This window comes from Semicossyphus pulcher, unplaced genomic scaffold, assembly GCF_022749685.1.
Source record: "Semicossyphus pulcher isolate SPU_LCO1_2020_fin unplaced genomic scaffold, fSemPul1.0.p SCAF_8, whole genome shotgun sequence".
NCBI classification, from domain to species: domain Eukaryota; kingdom Metazoa; phylum Chordata; class Actinopteri; order Labriformes; family Labridae; genus Semicossyphus; species Semicossyphus pulcher.
In genome coordinates, this window is record NW_027211759.1 from 7,150,039 (window position 1) to 7,168,849 (window position 18,811).

General features: G+C 42.6%; 1 protein-coding gene across 1 annotated transcript in view; it reads right to left on the reverse strand.

The window, feature by feature from the left end:
• LOC138612460 (unconventional myosin-IXAa-like) overlaps positions 1-18,811 on the reverse strand; it is a 128,085-nt gene that overhangs the window by 53,760 nt on the left and 55,514 nt on the right. The window contains exons 6-8 of the mRNA XM_069685716.1: positions 16,930-17,027; positions 15,267-15,393; positions 7,956-8,045 (exon numbers count right to left, since the gene is read on the reverse strand). Coding sequence (XP_069541817.1) covers positions 7,956-8,045; positions 15,267-15,393; positions 16,930-17,027 — 315 coding nt within the window. The remainder of the gene's footprint in view (positions 1-7,955; positions 8,046-15,266; positions 15,394-16,929; positions 17,028-18,811) is intronic.

Sequence of the window (18,811 nt, forward strand, 5' to 3'; positions counted from 1 at the left end):
TGCGACCGTTTCATGACAAATACAGAAAGTGCTAGAAACCACAGGATGTTTTTCTCATGTCAAGCTGGTTGTGAGAAAGTCTCACCTTAGTTTTACACCAGGATTTTAAAATAAAACTGGCTTCATCATGTCATCTACCTTCTATAACTGATGAAATGCCAGATATAATCAGCTTGGTTACAGTCCATTTGTTTAACAGTTCAAATAGGCCTGGTGTTGTGCCCATTTTTCACCAGCTGGAGAAACAGTCGACCAATCAGAGCTCGGCATCTGCTAACATAGCGAGCTACTCTCATGAAATATAGCGACAGTAAAAAGGCAACATGAGAGCGAACGAAATCACCACAGCTGTGCCAGTTGTTTGGACTTACATAATGGGAATCAGATTATGTGGGGTCAAAGGTCATGAGAATGAAAACTTTTTTGGGGGAGCAAAAGCAGCATCTTGCAGTTTGTAGCCCTGACTCCAAATAACCTTACTTTCATAGGATGTTGTTGTAATTCCCAGTAATTCCCAGGCTTCTGAGCTCAGTCGGCAGGTTGCTGTGAACGCCAGGTCTCACACAGTTTTTTCCTACACGCTGCACTTTGTGACGCCACAAGAGAGCTGGCCAATCAGAAGAAAGCGGGCTTGTAGGGGCGGGGTTTCTTAAAGGGACAGAGCTGACTGAGTCGTTTCAGGCAGAGGCTGTATGAGGGCCTGCACAGAGCACCAGGGTGAGAAACATGAAGAGTTTTTAACTGCTACTCCACAGGAGTGAAATATGAAGCTTGAAATTAGCAGAATACCCCCCTTTAAGAATGTTCTTAAAGGTTAAGTTCACACTTTTGTCAGTGTCTTAAAACAATTTTAAGATGAACATGAACATGAAACAGCTCCTAATGCACCTCTAAGGAAATAATGAACAAAATCCAGCATGTTCTGTGCAACAATACACTCCACAGTTTCTCTGCAGCTAAAGAGGCTTCAGCAGTCTGACTAACATTAAATTGATCTCTTTCACTGTAGACTGTTTTTAGTTTGGAATTCCCCCTCTTTGTTTTGCAGCACGGACTTCCTTTGCTGAGCTGCAATGAAAGTATAGTAACACAAAGAAAGAAACTGTGAAATTCAAACCTAATTGGTCTCACTCAGCTAAACTTTGGGATGTATTTTTAAACTAAGCAAGAATTAGCACCGACTTGGGAATGGATCTCTCGATGGCCAGCGAGAACAGGAGGAGTGATTACAGCAAATTGTCACGTCTCCCTTCTGTTACCCTCATGTGTCATGTGTTGTGCTTCCTGTTTTATTTTGATAGTCACCTTGTGTTCGTTTCAGATCCTTCACTTCCTGTCCCGCTCTAATGTGTTTAACCTTTGTCTAATTGTCTCCTCTCACCCGGAGTATTTAGCCCCTGTGTTTCCCTCCTTCTGTTACAGTTCGTCTTGTTCCTCTGTGACTACGTTCCAGCATTCCCACGTGTAAAGTACGCCTAGTGATCTGACCTTTTTTGTTTTTTGCCTTTTGCCTGATGATTTGGATACCTCTCTTTGGATCACCTTTGTACGGACCTTTATCTGATTAAACTGTCTTTTCAATCCCTTATCTTGGTTCAGTTTGACACAAATAAAACATTTTAAATGTCCAAGTGGGCTCCTGGCTATATTGTTAGGATATTTTTTAAACCCTGTGAGCAATTCTTTTTTACTTTTTCTGCTTGTCGGATAAAAATTGTACGTAAAATATCCCCTAAACACAGTGTAACACCTCAAGTTTAGAGGGAAGTAACAAAACAGTGGAGACCTAAAAGTTCAGACAAACCAAATATTCCTGAAAAAGTTAGCTTCCTGACACAAACTCACTGATGAAACATGAAAACTGAAACTTAAATGAGTTATATAACAACAAAAATACAAAGAGGCCTTTGTGGGGCAGGGTGAACCTGATCAAGGACTCTTTGAAACCCGCTGAGGCCGCATGCAGCCAACAGCCGTGATGAAGCAGAACCGCATTTTAGCGCTGCCTCTTCACTCCTGCATTATTGATTGTTTGTGATATTTTTAGAACGCACGCCTGTGACGTCCCCGCTCCCACAATGTTATGCAAGATTGTTATGAATAATAAAGGGTTTGAAGAAGAATCAGGGTTTTAATGCTTCGGCAGGAACTCCGGGGGGATTAGCTGATGTGATGTGCGAACATTTGACATGCTCAGTGAGCGTGCGGTGTCTCCGTGTTTGCCATGTAATTCAATTATTCACCACAATGGCACCAGTTAGGAACAAGCAGGGAACATGGCTGAAAGCAAGTGGGTTTAAAATGTTTTACTGGAGGGGCCACCCAAGAAACTGACAGAATAATTAGCAGGACTTTATCAGAGACTGTAGCTGGTCCTTAAAGCAGGTCTGAGCTGGTGTTTGTGGTTATGAGAGTCTGCCGAGGTGAAGTTGTTGTTCTCTTTCTGCCGTTTCTATCTCTCTTATTTCTCCTGAAAACCACAGGAGGTGTGAAACACCAGCATGAGCTCACACCGCACGTGGCCTGCTAGCTTCCTCGCTGCAGGATGGTCTCTGTGTGTGTGTGTTTTTCACCTCAGCGTGCCAGCCTGCACATGTTTTTAATCTGTTTTATGTGGTTGTTTGTCTATCAGCCTACACATACCTGCATGTCTATGTGTATCTATGTGATACACTTTGTGGGAGATTACTCTAGACTCTCACTATGTGGCTTCAACCACTCTGAAACCTGATAAGAAGCAGCGTCTGAATGAGCGTCTGATCGCTCACTTCCTCTTCCACATGTCTGCCTTCAAACAGGAAGTAGGAAGCGGTGTGTCAGATTATCTGACTCCACATCAAAAACGTCAAAATCATCTTAACTTATCTTGACAGACACGGGCTAACACACATGTCCGCCTTGAGAGACACACATGCACGCTATCATGAGCTCGCAGACGCACACAGTCACATGTTGCTCTCACTTCTCTGGTCTGACCCTGAAATACACTTTGCGTCTGAACCCAAGGGGAACCGCAGAGGTCGGGGTTATTTGCGCCCAGCGGGTGGCTGCAGAGCTGTTTTTAAAGCGAGGCTAAACTCTGGTGGAAGTTTGTTTTGTAAAGATGTGGAGTTTATATATTGTTGTCGTCTTTATTGTTGATTTCTCAGTGAAACAGGATCTCAGATTCACCCTTTTAGCGCAAAACAAAACTGAAGGCAGATAAATTTAATACTCTCGTCTGAACGCTAATGTAAGCATGCTAACAGCGCACACAGAGGAGGATAAGATGCTAATGTAAGCATGCTAACAGCGCACAAAGAGGAGCATAAGACGCTAATGTAAGCATGCTAACAGCGCACAAAGAGGATGATAAGATGCTAATGTAAGCATGCTAACAGCGCACAAAGAGGAGGATAAGACGCTAATGTAAGCATGCTAACAGCGCACAAAGAGGAGGATAAGACGCTAATGTAAGCATGCTAACAGCGCACAAAGAGGAGGATAAGACGCTAATGTAAGCATGCTAACAGCGCACAAAGAGGAGGATAAGACGCTAATCTAAGCATGCTCAAAGTGCACAAAAAAGGATGATAAGACGCTAATCTAAGCATGCTAACAGCGCACAAAAGACGCTGATGCTTTGCTCGTATCCTTTTTAACCGCCTTAGTTTGTGTATTAACATGCATTTAAGAATCAGCAATGAACACATAGTAGAGCTGAAATAAATAAATGTACAATTTTCTTCTTTCCTGTGCGCCAGTGTGCTTCCTAAATAAATGTACAATACCTACAACATGCTCTTTTTCATACATTTTTCAGATTTAAATGTGTGTTTTAAGGCTTGTTTTCCAAATAATCAGCTAATGATAAAAAGACAGAAAGAACTCCTGTACAGAGGAGGGCTGATAACATGAGCCTAGATTTTTATTCTTCCTCTTCCGAGTTGCCATAACTACAATGACTCACAGTTGTTTGCCTCCTGAAACAAGTCAAATTACAGTTTAGATCTACCCAAACGTTTCCCACAGAATAACGTTGGATGGGGGACTTCTAAAGCTCTGAAAACAAAGAGACCACTGCAAAAAAAACAGTTTTTCTCTGGTTCTTCTATTTATAAGTTTCTGTTTATGTAAAATTAACTTTTGTTTTATTGTAAACAACATTTCTCTCTACTTCCAAATCAAATATTCTCGTTCAGGTCTTTTATTTGCAGAAAATGACGACTGGTTAAGAAAACCAAAAGATTTAAAAAGATGTTTTTCAGAGCTCGAGTAAAGCAAAGAAAACAAGTTCATGTTTAAAAGACAGAATACTAATGTTTTAACTCAGGAAGAGTTCACAGATTTGGTGGAATAACCCGGTTTTTAATCAAAGCTTTCATGCATCTTGGCATGCTGTCCACCAGTCTGTTGGGTGATGTAGTAGCTCGGCTTTGCTGGATGGCTTGTGATCATCCATCTTCCTCTTGATCACATTCAGGAGGTTTTCATTGGGGTTCACATCTGGATTGGGCTGGCCACGACATGCAGAGAGAGATGCTGATTTAAGGAACATTTGGAGTGGTCTCTCTTAATTTGTTCCGGAGCTGTATGTACGCTTAAAATATGAAAGAAGAAATGAGCCTCCAGTCAAGGCCGTCACCGACAAGGCAGCCGGGCTGCTGTTTTATTATAAATACTGCTCTTTTATTTTGAAGGCCTTTTGCAAATCCTATTGTCACCCCTATGTGAGCTCGTGAAAAACACAATAAAAAAGACAACATGAGGGTAAATGTGAAAACAAATAAGATTGGGGGCGCCAGTTTAGCTCAGCAGTTAAAACTTGGGTCCCATAAACAGAGGCCACTGCCCACTCTCTCTTCCCTTGTTTCAGACACTATCCACTGTCCTATCTCTCTGAATAAAGGCATAAAAGGCCAAAAAGATTAAGGCTAAATTCAGAGGTAAAATTCTGCACTTTCCTGACCCATTCAGCAGAGCCACGAAGGCACTTTAGTGTCCTTGACTGAAACTAAAACACATCAACAAACTTCACTCCACATTCTGACCTCCTTGCAGCTCGCCAAGTTTCCCTGCTTGAAAAGGGAACTACTCTGACACTCATTATTTCTCTGGAAGCAAAAGCAAGAATTCAAAAGTGCATTCCACCTGACTCAACCAGAGACCCGTCCAGCGGATTTAAGAATCTAAGCGGTTGAAGTTCGAGAGAAGCCAAACTCCTCTCTTCAGTTCACGAGGTTCAGCAGGTCAGACTCCTCGCCAAGATCTTCCCATCTCATCTGCGGGTGGACGGGACAGCTGCCGAACACACTCTCATCCAAGTAGTAAGAAATCATTTCTGAGAAGAAGCAGCAACATTTGCCAGGTTCTTTTTTTTCCACGTTTCCTTTGTATAAAAACAGGCGTGTTATGGATTCCACAGGTGGCCTCGACTCGCTCCCACGGCCCTCAGTCGGATCAGGGCAGGGCTTCACTTTCACTGTGAGTGTGTGAGTTCTCTGGTCCGTCTATCTTTGTGAGGACTATTTGAGTGTTATACCCCTTTCGCACCCAAAGTTGCGCGTTGGCACAGGTTTTTCAGACCGGGGACGACCCGCTAATAAATGCCTATTGTCTCTTGTCCCATTGCCAGTGAAGTATACTCCTGTCTGTCTTTTCTGCTGCGTCACCATCTGAGGTCACAAACGCGCTGGAGACAAGATTAGTAAACAGTGAAAATGTTACGGTGGTTAGGTCTTTATTGTAGCTATTACTTATTCAGTCTGTTTGTCAAACTTGGCGCCAACAAATTTGGAACGATGTTTGAGCACTGCTCGTACGGAGACGGGCGGAATTTGTAGCTGAGATGACAGGGAGTCGCAGAAGTTACCGACGGAGCATAGCATCGCGCCGGAAAGGGGGCGGAGATTAGCGTGTCGACACGGGTTTTGTGTTCCCATCAATGCCGATCGGAGCCAAGGCGATAATTACCCAGGTCTACCGAGTCATTTGACCCGGGTCTGAATGCCGATTGTAACCTTTCCCACGAAGCAAAAAAGCCGGGTGTTAGCGGGTGTAGGTAAAAGTGTGTTGGAGTAATCTCCAGGCTTCTCAGCTCAGTCTGCAGGCTGCTGTGAACACCAGGTTTAACACAGTTTTTTGTGACGTCACAAAGTGCAGCCTCAGCAGGTTTCGGAGGATTAGCTTCTCCTCCGCCACTGTTGTTGACAAAGTTCATATTGGAAGTCCCGTCCCTTCTTGATTTTGATTGGTCCGTGAAGGAGAAGTGACATTGAGGAGCGCGCCGGTGTTCCAAAAGTTGAAGTTTATTTATGCCTTAAAATAGCCAAAATGTAACTCTTTACATTTGACTTGCACAGCTCAGTGAATATGCAAATAGCTCCTGCCTTCAAACATCAGCCCAAGCCGGCGACACTTGAGTTCTTGAGTCATACAGGTACACGTTCAGAGAGGACATACTCAGCCACGACTGTTTTAAACCGCTTTTTAAGTAGCCATGATAACAAGACTATATGTATATATGCTATGAGTCCCTCGTGGTGCATATGAGGCACATATAGTTATCCCCCTCTTGTTCTAGCAGAGCTTCACAGCATCTTGAAGCGTATTCTTTTGGTTTAACACCCACAAGAGCTCTTTAAACCCACCATGCTAGCTTACCATGGACAGATAAAGAAGAAGATGGGGAAGAAGTTTTATTTTTAGAAAGACAATGAAAGATTAGATGCTTTGAGCGATCCATTAATAACATGTTTCTGCCGCCTCCACATGGACCTAAAAGTCTGTTATTCCAGTTTTAATGTTGGAGAGAGATACAGCAATGTAGAGACAGCAGGTAATAAAAGTCCCTTTTCCTCTCTTAGAGCTCACATGGGGATTTCCCATTATGCTATTATTGTTTTTTCTATTGTTTCCCTTTTCTGTCGTCTGGGGACTTTCAGAGATCGAACTGTCTCGGCTTCATTCTCTCCTCGTCCTTCTTTAACTAACTGCTTCTTATTCCTGTCCGCTGATGAATGGCACCGGAAGCTGCAGAACAAGGTTCATCATCGCAGCCTATAACCTCTGTCCAGGATAAACGTACTGATCATATAGTCTGAGCTCGTGCTAAACAGCTTGTCTAGAAAAATAAATGTGTTAGAAACATGTGTGTCTGATGGAGAAGGAGAGAGACAGAGGCAAACAGAGACAGACTCTAGCTTTTGGCCTCTGTGCTGTATATTCCAGTGGAGGTTGCACATTCCTGAGACCAGACCACATGACTGCAGGGATGGGGGGTGTGTGAGAGCGGGAGCAACCATTGTTGGGCTAAACTAACCCGTAGATTAGACGGGGGGGGGAGTCGAGCAGGGTAACAGACCACGTATGTGTAGCATTCGCTTCCTCGGAGTAAAGGCCCTGCAGACACGAGCAGAGAGCCGGACCAAATTTAACCCAGAGGAGCGAGAGATAAAAACCAATGAATATTAATATCCACAAGCTCAATCATAGACATCACAGGCTATGTAGGTCAGCTGAGGCACCTGGAGGTAAATTGGGCAGGCTGAGCGCGGAGGACAGGGTTAAAGCGACTGCTTCTTGACTCGACAGGAAACAGGAAGTTGCAGAGGAAGAGACCCCTATCAAAAGAGCCTTAGACAGAATGGGAGGGGGGCTGGGCAAGTGCCACAACAAACTCCCCAGACAAGCTCAGAAGCATGCAAACACAAACACAGAATCTCCCCTACAGCTGACTCCAATATGCTCCCTTCAGACCGACTGTGTTATTAAAACTAGGCCCCTAATGCAACCATCACAGCGGCCATCTTGACCTTCAGCGACAAAGGAGCACACTGTGAAAATGTGTCAAAAATGTCCCTCAATGTTCAGGCATTCCTGGGACTAATTGAAAGTTTGGTGTCAGTACAGTTCAGATACAGTTTTGTGCGTGTGTCATGTTTTGATGTGGGTGTTGTGGGCACTGAAAACGTCACCTCAGCGAGTTTGTAGGGCACGATGAGCCTTTCTCCGACTGTCACCGTCTTCCTCGTGGTCAGCGCCTCCAGCAGCATCTCCTCTTTGACCTGAAGGGGAAAGAAAACATTAAGGTCAAGGAGAGTTGTTTAAGGTGTGGTTTATATTATATAAAGATGGTAACATGCAGCATTGGTCCAGTCCAAATATGTCCCCCAATACACATTTGAATGGGCTCTCCAGTAATTTAATATTGCACTTCCATAAAGCTGTTGGTCTCACAAGAGAGATTTAAAATAGAACGATTCAGGGGGCGCTGGATTAGCTCAGTGGGTAGAGCAGGCGCCCCATGTACAGAGGCTTCAGTCTTGCAGGCTTGCAGCGGTTGCAGGTTTAACTCCCGGCCTCGGCCTTTTGCTGCATGCCATACCCTCCTCTCCTCTCCCAATAGTCCCGGTATCTTTTCGGCTGTCCTTTCATTGGTGCAAAAAATAACCCCCCGCAACAGAAGAGATATCAAGACTTTAAGTTTCCTGTACGGGCCAGGATTCAAACACAGAATCCTACATTTCCCATAATGCAAAAGACTGCTTTGTATACTGCCTGTGCTCACTACAAGCCATTTATAATGCAGGATTTTAGTTCAAATGTTTCCCATCCGAAGCCAAGATGGCACTGGAGTGCTGACAATATTTGGTACTCTGATAAATGAACCTTTAATTATAAAGGTTCCACTTTCCCCTTTTTATAGCATAAAGATACCATAACAATACCGTGTCTTAGAGCTCGACCCTAAAACACCAACAGAGAAGATTTCGTGCAGATAATTGCAGGAAGAAAATAACAATTTGCACGGCACTGGTCCTTTAAACATAGCAGCAAGCATGCGTTTAATACTGTCCACAATGTACAAAATATCATCCAATAATATTTAACAACACAGAGCTGGACAACAAGAGGATAAACTACACACCTTTAGACACTTTAGTCTTCAGGTGGAGCGTTTGCAGTGAAATACCATTTAAACCAACGTCCTTATCACTGTTATACCTCTTGCTGTTTTGTAACTATTGCTGGAAATGTTGCACAACTTTTACTATCAATGTCATGACCTTCTTCAGGTGTTTAGTTCAAAGACATATTCCCGTTTGGTGATTTTATCAACAGTGCAAGAGGTTTCTTGACTGTATGTACAGATAATCTCTAATATTGCTAATGTCCTGCTTTTAACTAACATATCTGCCTAAGATTAACACTCCTCCCTGTCCTCACACACACAGTATCAACTATGCGTCCTTGCATGCGAGTCGACGCAGCATTTACACTTGGCCCCCAGACACACCATTGATGACAGGGCCACACTGGGAGAAGCAGATGTCGCCGCACACATCTCCTCCATCGACAGGGATTATGGGATTGGACCAAACAGCTGCTGCTGAGACCACATGTGTGTGTGTGTGTGTGTGTGTGTGTGTGTGAATACTTGTAGCAGCACGTCTTTGTGTGACTGTCTGACGTCTTCATGTACAAAAAGTGAGGGTGTTAATGTTCTGGTTAAAACCATTATGGATCCAGTTTTGTTAACTGCCTCCTTTGTGAAGGATTTGACATGAACAGAGGAGGGAGGACAGGAGGAGGGCTGAGCGCGCGCGTGTGTGTGTGTGTGTGTGTGGGAGAGGGTCGGCGGGGGGGTAGCATAATCAGACTTCATTTCACACTGCCTGATAATCCCTCAGTAAGAGCAAAGCCTATTCTGCAGCCTGCTGATTGGTCTTTAGCCGGTACATTTCCATGCATTAGTGGCTGGGTAACAGGCTTTCTGCTGCGTCTATGATCACAGCTCTAATACTGTAACACACACAAGTGTGTAGGCGCTGCTTTGGGGTCAGCGATTCTGTTCTCAATTAACCAGTCTCTTTTCCTGGCTGATTCCAGATTAGCAAATCTTCAGCTCTGACAGATGCTGCTCGCTCTTTTGTATATTTGTAAAAGCAAACAGACTAGATTCGCCCAAATGCACCAATCACAGCTTTTATCTAACTTAATCTGGTCTGATGCGTCTCCTGCCAATTAGCTACACTTCCACTACGTGCTACAAACAACAAAGACACTTTAAAGTGGTCAAAAGATGTGTTTAAGCACTTTTTTATCAGAAGGCAGATTGGGGGTTGGTTGTCTTACGCGTTGGTTGTCACAGTGCTTGTTACAGCCAAACGTTAGGGCACTGTTTAATCATGTTCAAACATTGGGCCTGATGCGATGAGCATTTCTAGCACACACAAAACATTGTGATTTTAATGGGATGTTATGTAGATGTTTTTGTATTGAACGTTTCAAGGTGATGAGTCATTTTACAAGCAAACACTTATTAAAAGTCGAAGGTAATAGTGTTGATTTGTGCCTACTTTCAGCTAGCTAGCTAAAGCCACGTGGTAGCTAGCCTTTGTCAAGAGGTCAGGTGGGGATGGTGTCTCACTGCTCTGGGGGCTGCTTATCACACGTGACAAATGTTGGACAAATTTCCCCGACATATTTCCCTGACAAATCAGCTTCAGTCTAATTTAGGAATGACCACTGTAAGATGTATTGATAATGAGTAATTCAGACTACAGTAAAAGGTTTGATGACCAACCCCCAATCTGGGATCCCATCGGCTATAGTCTGAGACCATAAAGCCTCTGGGGACAGCGGTGAACGTGCTGGGGGGTAAGCGATAATCGACTTCCCGTCAAGCCTTCCTTTTCCCGCGTGCTGCATTGTTACAGAAAGAGAAACCATTTTATTTCTCGTTATTAACGGGTCTTACCTTTGCCGAAATTTCAACATCATGATGCAGATTTGTAAGGAGTAAAAATTCAAGCTTTGTCGGGTCTGTCCTCAAGAGAAGAAGAAGGAATTTGAGCGTGTTACAAAAGAATACAACGCTAATTAATAACAAGTAAGTCAAAGGAAACGGTTTCTCTTTCTGTAACAATGCAGCACGCGGAAAAGGAAGTCTTGACGGGAAGTCGATTACTGCTTACCGCCCGGCACGTTCACCGGTGTCCCCAGAGGCTGTATGGTCTCGATGGGATCCGTGATTGGATGTTCAATAATGCAGTTATTTTTTCGGATCACTCCTAAGTATAACCATAAATCGTGGGGAAACGTATACATTTTAGATAAAATGGTCAAAAAGAGCCAAAGAAAAGCTGAATTAATTCTATTAATTAGAAAGCCTGCTCTTTAAGGTCACTGAAGAAAAACAAAGCACTGTATGTTTACTGATACGGGCAGGACTTTATCAGAATGTATTGGTCCACGTCAGATTATGATGAATGAACACAACAGTTTGGACTGGATTGCTCTCAGCCTCAAATATTTGTTCCAAGAAACTGTTTTTAGCATTAATGTCATTGACAAACTGCAGCTTCAGTCGGGTTCGTTCTCACAGTAAGCGTCTCTCTCAGGACCGATTAGCCGTTTGCACAGGAATGTTTCTGGTCACGTCGAATCACTCAGCTCCACAGCTCAGAGGATCCAGTCTGTCAGCCGTCCGTCAGCTCCTACAGCTTCCTCTTCCAGTTCCACCTCCACAGGAAACAGGAAGTCCCAGCGAGTTTCGTTCCCATTCAGTCATCAGTCCACACTCGTGCCAATCAGGTCTCCCCGAGAGGTGCTTCACATTAGCGTAGCACGGTTACAGTGAGAGCAGTCCATGCTGTCTAAAATACTCACTATTCTACATATCAAAGTGAAGCACGGACTGATTCACTCGTTGGTTATTCATGCAAATTAAGACCTCCCTCAGAGACTGTGTGCGCACTTGACCTGGACTTCCCCTCCAGCCATGAATGACTCACAAAAAACCTCAACCTTTTAGAGCTGTTTGTGTAAAAGGGTCTCAAAATAAAGTCATGCGTCATTAATTAAACAGTTACTGCCTCTCTGGTCTGTACACACATCCATTCTCTTCAATGTAAAAAGTATACTCCTATTTAACACATGGTGTGAAATTTCAGAGGCTAGGGGGCCTCTGAATCAAACAAGATCAAGAGAGCTGGTGTGATGATGTCATGAAGTACCGTGGAATCATGGGAGTTTTTGTCTTCATTGCTTAATCGTCACCATGACAGTTCAAATCTATTCAACTTGTTGACATGTTGGCAGACGAGGTAATGTATTAAAGATTTATTCACATTAATAGTTGCTTTTTTTATTGTTCACAACTAGAGACGGGAGGTTCGACTTAGAGTTGGGCGATAAATCGATGTTATCGATTCATTCAAATTTATGGTTTAAGAAGATTTTAAAAATTGAAAATCGATTGTCACTTAACTTGGGCGCACACTGCAGGGTGTAACATGCCACAGGGCACGTCTCAAACCAAACGTAGAAGACAGGCTGGTGTTCCTTATTGGCAAATAAGCCAAGTAAGCAAGCCTGCAAGTAATTACCTTCCTTCAGGAGTATGATACATTGTTTTCAAGAGTCTCCTTTTTTATTTATTTAAAAAATTAATCCCTTTTGGGAATGTCATCTTTGCTGTCATTTGTATTGGTAAAATAAAAACTAAATGTATTTGAAAATAATCAAATAATAATAATGATTATTATTTAAATAATTTATTATAAATATTCATGATTCCTTCATCTTTTTTAGTTTGTCTTTACTAAAAAATTTTTTTTTTTAAATCGAATAAAATCATAAATCAGGTTTGGTGTGAAAAGAATCAGAGATTTTATTTTTGGGCCGTATCGCTCAGCCCTAGTTCAACTCTTTTTACTAACTCGAGTTTGTTTGAGTCGCTCACTAAAGAGAGGCAGGAGTCACTCGAGTCAGTTACCCATAAGCTCGAATCCCCCACCGGCCCAAGCGCACCATAGAGCATGTGCACTAGAGACTTCTGCTGCCCGATCGGGCTAACACCCAGTTTAGCACTCCGCTAACATTAATGGAGATTAAATTAATCGTGCAGCTCTTCAAAGATCTTCTGATTATTTTTGGACCTAGCTGATCAATTTCTGATAATAAAGAGAGGCATTTCACGAGGTTTGTGACGCTAGTTTTCCCATGACTGTGTGCTGTGTTGGGAGAGCGGGTACTGAGTGAGCGACTGAGAAAGTGAGTGATTCGTGTTACTCTAGTCAGACCTTCAGCTCCGGACGCTGGACTGTGGGAGTGAGCACCAAAGTGGTTGTTTTTCTCACAGGGCTTGTACGTTGGTCTCGCTGATTGACTCATGACTTGCACATCACTAGCCACAACTACGTTAGCTAACTTTAACAGCTGGCCAACTTCCCTTCTCACTCTCTGATCGGATCTTTCCCGTGTTTCCCCGGAAGATATGGAACCAAATGACACACACCATTACCTTTAGGATAATGTAAGTACATGACTCCTCAACAAATATACAAGAAGTATGTTGAAACATTACGTATTATATCTTAACTATATCTAATTTTATCTTTGTATTATATCTTTCAATTCCTGGAAAACACAATTTCCAACATTTGTCAGCTGCAACCAATAAACGCATGAAACTCACGTTAAATAACACAAGATTTCCCACCATGTTTCAGCAGTGATGTTTCCAAAATGCCATTTTATTGGGACTCTTTGTTTGATTTCATTAAGCTCGTGTTTTGGTTTTCCTTCTTTCTTCTTCTTCTCTTTAAAAAAAAGTTTTATACGTCCCTGGGGACAAATAGCTGCAGCCTCTGCACCAACTAACAGACATCCAAATAAACTCGAGCTTAAAACACGAGCATGTGGCCAACATGTGGCCCGGCTCAATCGCTGCCTCTCTGAACCTCTGGAGAGTCACAGGGCTCTCAGGCTGGATGTCAGAGAGGAGCCCTGGCAGAGCCCTCCTCAGTCATAACATCCCCGCGGTGCTGTTGACAGGAGTCTCCCGCACACTTCGGACATTGTTTTGTCAGCGACTCAACAGGCACGTCCGGCTAATCGTTGGAGTTTGCGAGAGGGGGACTGGGAAGTGCCACCATCAGTCAATCCCGGGGTAAATCAGAACAGCATGTGGATGTTTGAGCTGTCCACACGATGCATGCTGAAGAGCGTGTATGTGTGGTCTGCACAAACTCCGCCCAAAATCATACATTAGCAAAGGCTGTGTTTGTCTAATCGCCTTAAATCAAGCAGTTAAATTCTACTGAACAGACTCTTTAGGTTAAGAAGGTATAGGCACAAACAAACTTTTGTTGGACCAGATTTAACAGTAAAAAAAAGAGGTCGGATTAAAATCAAATTCCGCAAAAAACAAGGGAACAATAAACCACAACGAGACAGTCCACAATGCACAGATATCGTCGTCTGAGACGGTTTTACTTCTACATTTTCACTACAGTAATGCTGCTGAAACCTGAGGCTGGCTGAACCGCATGAACCCTCGCTCGCAGGAACAAACAGCTGCCTCAGAGCAAACTAATCTGCCTGAAAGTAAACAATCAGACAAGAAACGATTTTATTGTGCAAGCAGGGATTAACAATGTACAGGCCTTTTGGAAATCAAATCAATTTGCTAAATAAACAAAAAGGGATTTACAAAATGATTTCGCCTCAAAAGTAAGGAACAAAAAGTTGTGGACAGCCAAGCCATGTACGACAGATTCACCGCATAGGCTTGTATCAGCTTCATATTTGTGTTGAAGCTCATTAAAATATGATTTAACCATGCAGCTGATAGTCGCGTTGCTCCTGGTGTGAAAGCCGCCTACGCAGCAGCACAACAGGTCTGAAAATAGCTTCAACACAAACAGGACTTTGTGAAAAGCTCTGGGCGCCTCTTTTGGGACCTGAAGCACCTCTTAACTTCCGATGTCACCGCAAGCTGCCGCTCGTACGCAGAGAGTCCTCAGCGCTCTAAAAGCCCACGTACGGGAGGTAAACTGTGGACCAGGAAGGAAAGGAAAAGTCGTTCCCTCAGAGGGACGCTGCTTGTTCTTTAGGTTCACTAGGTCCACAGAGTTTTAAGTATCTCCGGTGGGCATGTAATGGAAGAAGTTTGGGAGACAAAATGGCAAAGAAAGTATTCAGGGAGGATAAACAAGCGCTGTGGTAAAGCCCTGCTCCAACTCTTCATTTTTATTATCCTTCAAAGTATGTAGCGTATTGTGTTCCAGCAGAGAGTCAGCGAGACTGAACGTTCTCTGTTTTTTGACTCACACGTGTCAGATGTGTTTTCATGATTTGATTTCCTATAAAAATTCATCCTTAATAACATTTATTCCAAATTCTGCTACACACAGGTATGTTTAAGGTGCCTTAACCAATGGTCCACATTTGAGCTTTGATAATATGAAGCACTGTTGTGAAAAAAGCAGTGTTCTCACCTCTAGCAGCTCTGAGACGATGGGCAGCACCTCTGGGTTGCAGATGTCGATGGAGTCGTCCCTGTAGGTCTTCTTCTTGTAGCGGATGTTTCCCAGGTGGAGGATTGCTGACAGCAGGGAGAAGATCCTGACAGAGAAGAAAGGCATTTATTGTTATATACATTTACTTCATTTTTGGGGGGTAGAAGCTCAGGCTGTAGGGACTTGGCTTGGGAACCAGAGGGTTACCGGTTCAAGTCTCAAGGCGCCGAATCCCCCGACTGTTCTGGGCGCTTGTTCATGTGCAGCCCCCTCACTCTGACATCTCTCTGTTAATGCATGTCCATTGGGTCCTGTTTGTCCATGTGTGGGCCTATGTGTGTGTAGCATGTTTGTCGTGACACCAGGGTGGGAGAATTTCATTTCCCCTCTGGATTAAAGTAAGTCTTTCTTCTTCTTCATTTAATTGTTCAACAATGAATAAAAGGAGTTTCTGTGCTCAGAGATTCATGCCCAGGACACCATGTAGGACACCACTGTGGTCTCTTTTTCTGTACATTATTCTTATGACATATTTGTCTTTTATAATATTTTGTTTTTGCAGTGGATAGAAAATTAACAGGATGTCAGTTTCCTTGAATGTACATTTAAAAGAAAAAACTGACACTGCAGAGCTTCCTCACTGATGCCTTTTTCCTTACAGAAATCCATCTCAAGTGGAATAACCAAATAACATCATAAAGATTTAAAGCTGTAATTTGAATTCTGGGAAATAAGCCCAGCTGCTTTCTTGCCAAGACTTCAATCATTTGGTACTGTATATTAAACATGAAGCTACAGTTGTTGCTTACTGAAATATTGCTTTTAATCAAAGTCAATATATCGATACAGAAATATATCGTTGTCCTGACTCGTGCAATACAATATTCGATAGGCTGACGGCAAACATCGATACTTTAATTTACAAGTGCAAGCTGCAGTGAAACAGATTTCACTGACGACATGGATGAGAGTAACGTGAGGGGAAATTAATTGAAAGTTATACAGATATTGTGATGTATAATTATACGATTGTCTTGCAATGTATCAATTAGCGCTGTATCGTGATATTATGGTCGTCATGGGCAACGTATCGTGAGTTACCCTGCGATTCAAATGTTTTGTAAGTATGAAGAGTGGGATTACTTACTCAGTGATTATTATGTTTTACTGTACATAAGCTGGATAATTGTGCAATAATTCAACTGTGCAATACGTTGACATAAACACTGCCTTATACACTTTTGCATCGTAACTCTTATTTTGTTTTTAACTTTATTCTGGCAATTCTATTTAATTCTGACACTCATATTAAATCACCATAGAGCCACTTCTTGAATGCACATATCTGACATATTTCTTACTTCTATTTTATGCCATATATTTCTCCATGCTTCTCTCTGTCAGAGCAACTGCAACGCCCGAACTTCCTCCAGGAGATAAATAAAGTATTTCTGATTGGGATTAAATCCCCTCACGTTGCTGTCCCTGAACCATATCTGCTAAACTATCAAAACCTTTCCACAAAAATGTAATGATGATTTTCTGGGAGCCTGTTCTACTTAAAATACTCTCTTAATACTCTGATTCTAACAGACAGGGTTGAGTTCATGTAATCAGTCACACATCACATATCTCATCTTACTGTTTGCGTGTTGTGGGTAGGAAGCCGACCATCTCCATCGCCAGCTGCAGCCGCTCAAAGTCGTGTTTCAGATCCTCTCCCTCCACTGTGAAGCAGTCCTGCTGGTGTCAGGTGGAAACGCACAGAGACAGACACACAGAGGAAGAGACAGAGAGACATCAGCATCACAAAGGACCTTTTTAAAAAGAACATGCAACACAAACTTAACTCAGTCCTGTTCAGGCCAAAGGACTGCGTTTATGTTTGTGACTAAGCACCGTGTCCCACATACGGAAAGCAGAGGCTTACATCAGTTATTATGCCTGAAAATCAATCTATGAAGCGCATCATTATATTAGAGGTAGAATTAAGTCATTAAAGTCGAGTTATAAGTAAATTTCAAGTCTTGGCTTTAAAATATTAAGTCAAGACCAAAAAGGGCCAAGTGAGGTGTAAGTCCTAGTAGTCCTGAAGCGTGAGTCTAAAGGTCCTTGTGCACTCTTCAACAAACTTAATGTCATTTAAATGTTTTCTTCTAGATAAAAAAGTATCTTTTGTTTGTGCCTATACTCTCTAGTCCTTTAAATGTTTTGGATATGTTCCTAAATACGGTCGTCAGCCAGCGATAAATAAACAGCTTGGAGTTTCACCCTTATTGGACGGTTTAGCTTCCTCTGACTGGATGATCAGTGGACAACGTGTCTGTGACTCGTAGTTCGTAACTTTGGTCTGTAACTCAGACTTTGTGAAATCTCAAAGTTGAAAAATTTATTTACAAATTAACAAACTTGAATATGCGTCGACAAATTTTTTTTACACATTCACAAATTTAGATACTTAAATGCAATTTTTTTCCCATGTACACAAACGTGCAAGTCAACTCCCACATACTCGACCTTCCTCTACTTTTTTCTTTACTAGGCTGACTAATTGTATATGATTATACAATTGTAAAAATGTGATGATTCGGTTTCATGAGCTTCTGTCATGTTTCATGTTTTGGTTGGAATATAACGTATCCATACAATCCATATAATTATGGATAATTTCTTTAACATTATGTTTGCTTAGGTTATATTTACTTAGTCCGGAGGCTGATGTTGGTGATTGATTTATTTGTTCAGTAGTTTACTTATTGTGACCAAACATGTTGATTGGCTGCTTAAGTGGGCCAGCCCCTGTTCAAAAACTGTTTGCTTGATGAAGGTCGAGTACTGAAGCGTTGCAAGCAGTGTGTGGGAGTTTACTTGCAGTTTGACTGATTTTCTTCCTCTCCTACGCACCCGTCCTTCTAAACAGAAGTTTTTCTCCATCATGTACACAAACAGGAAATACAACTGCAGGCTGTGAGTGTTTATTTGACTCCATAAAAGTGCAGCCTTAGCTTTACATAGCAAGTACCAGAATGAGCTTGTTGTACGAGTAACATTCGCTCACTGCTAGCTAGGGATGCACGCGATAGGTTTTTGCCGTTATCCGATATGCCGATATTTTACAACTCATTTAGCCGATTACCGATAACGATACCGATATTTTTTCCCGCACACCTAATTGCAGAGATCTTCAACTCTCTTCTGTATTGGAATTAGCGTACAGTATAATGGTGATACGCTTATCACATTTGTTACAACGGTCGGGGTGACGGGTCTTGAGATGGTTAATCAAGTTTGTAGTGTTGAAAGACTTTGCCTTGGCTCCTCCTCACATCACCGAAGCTGAGCAGTCATTGCAAACAGCAGTTTTGCTATCTATTTCGGACACTTTGAAAAACTTCCACACCACGGACATTTTGGCTTCTAACTCTCTCATGCTGCAGGTAGACACACGTGACGTCATCACGCTGCGCCGCGCAGGTCTTCTTCGCGCCGGGGACATTGCGCCGAGGTCAGGCATTTAATCAAGT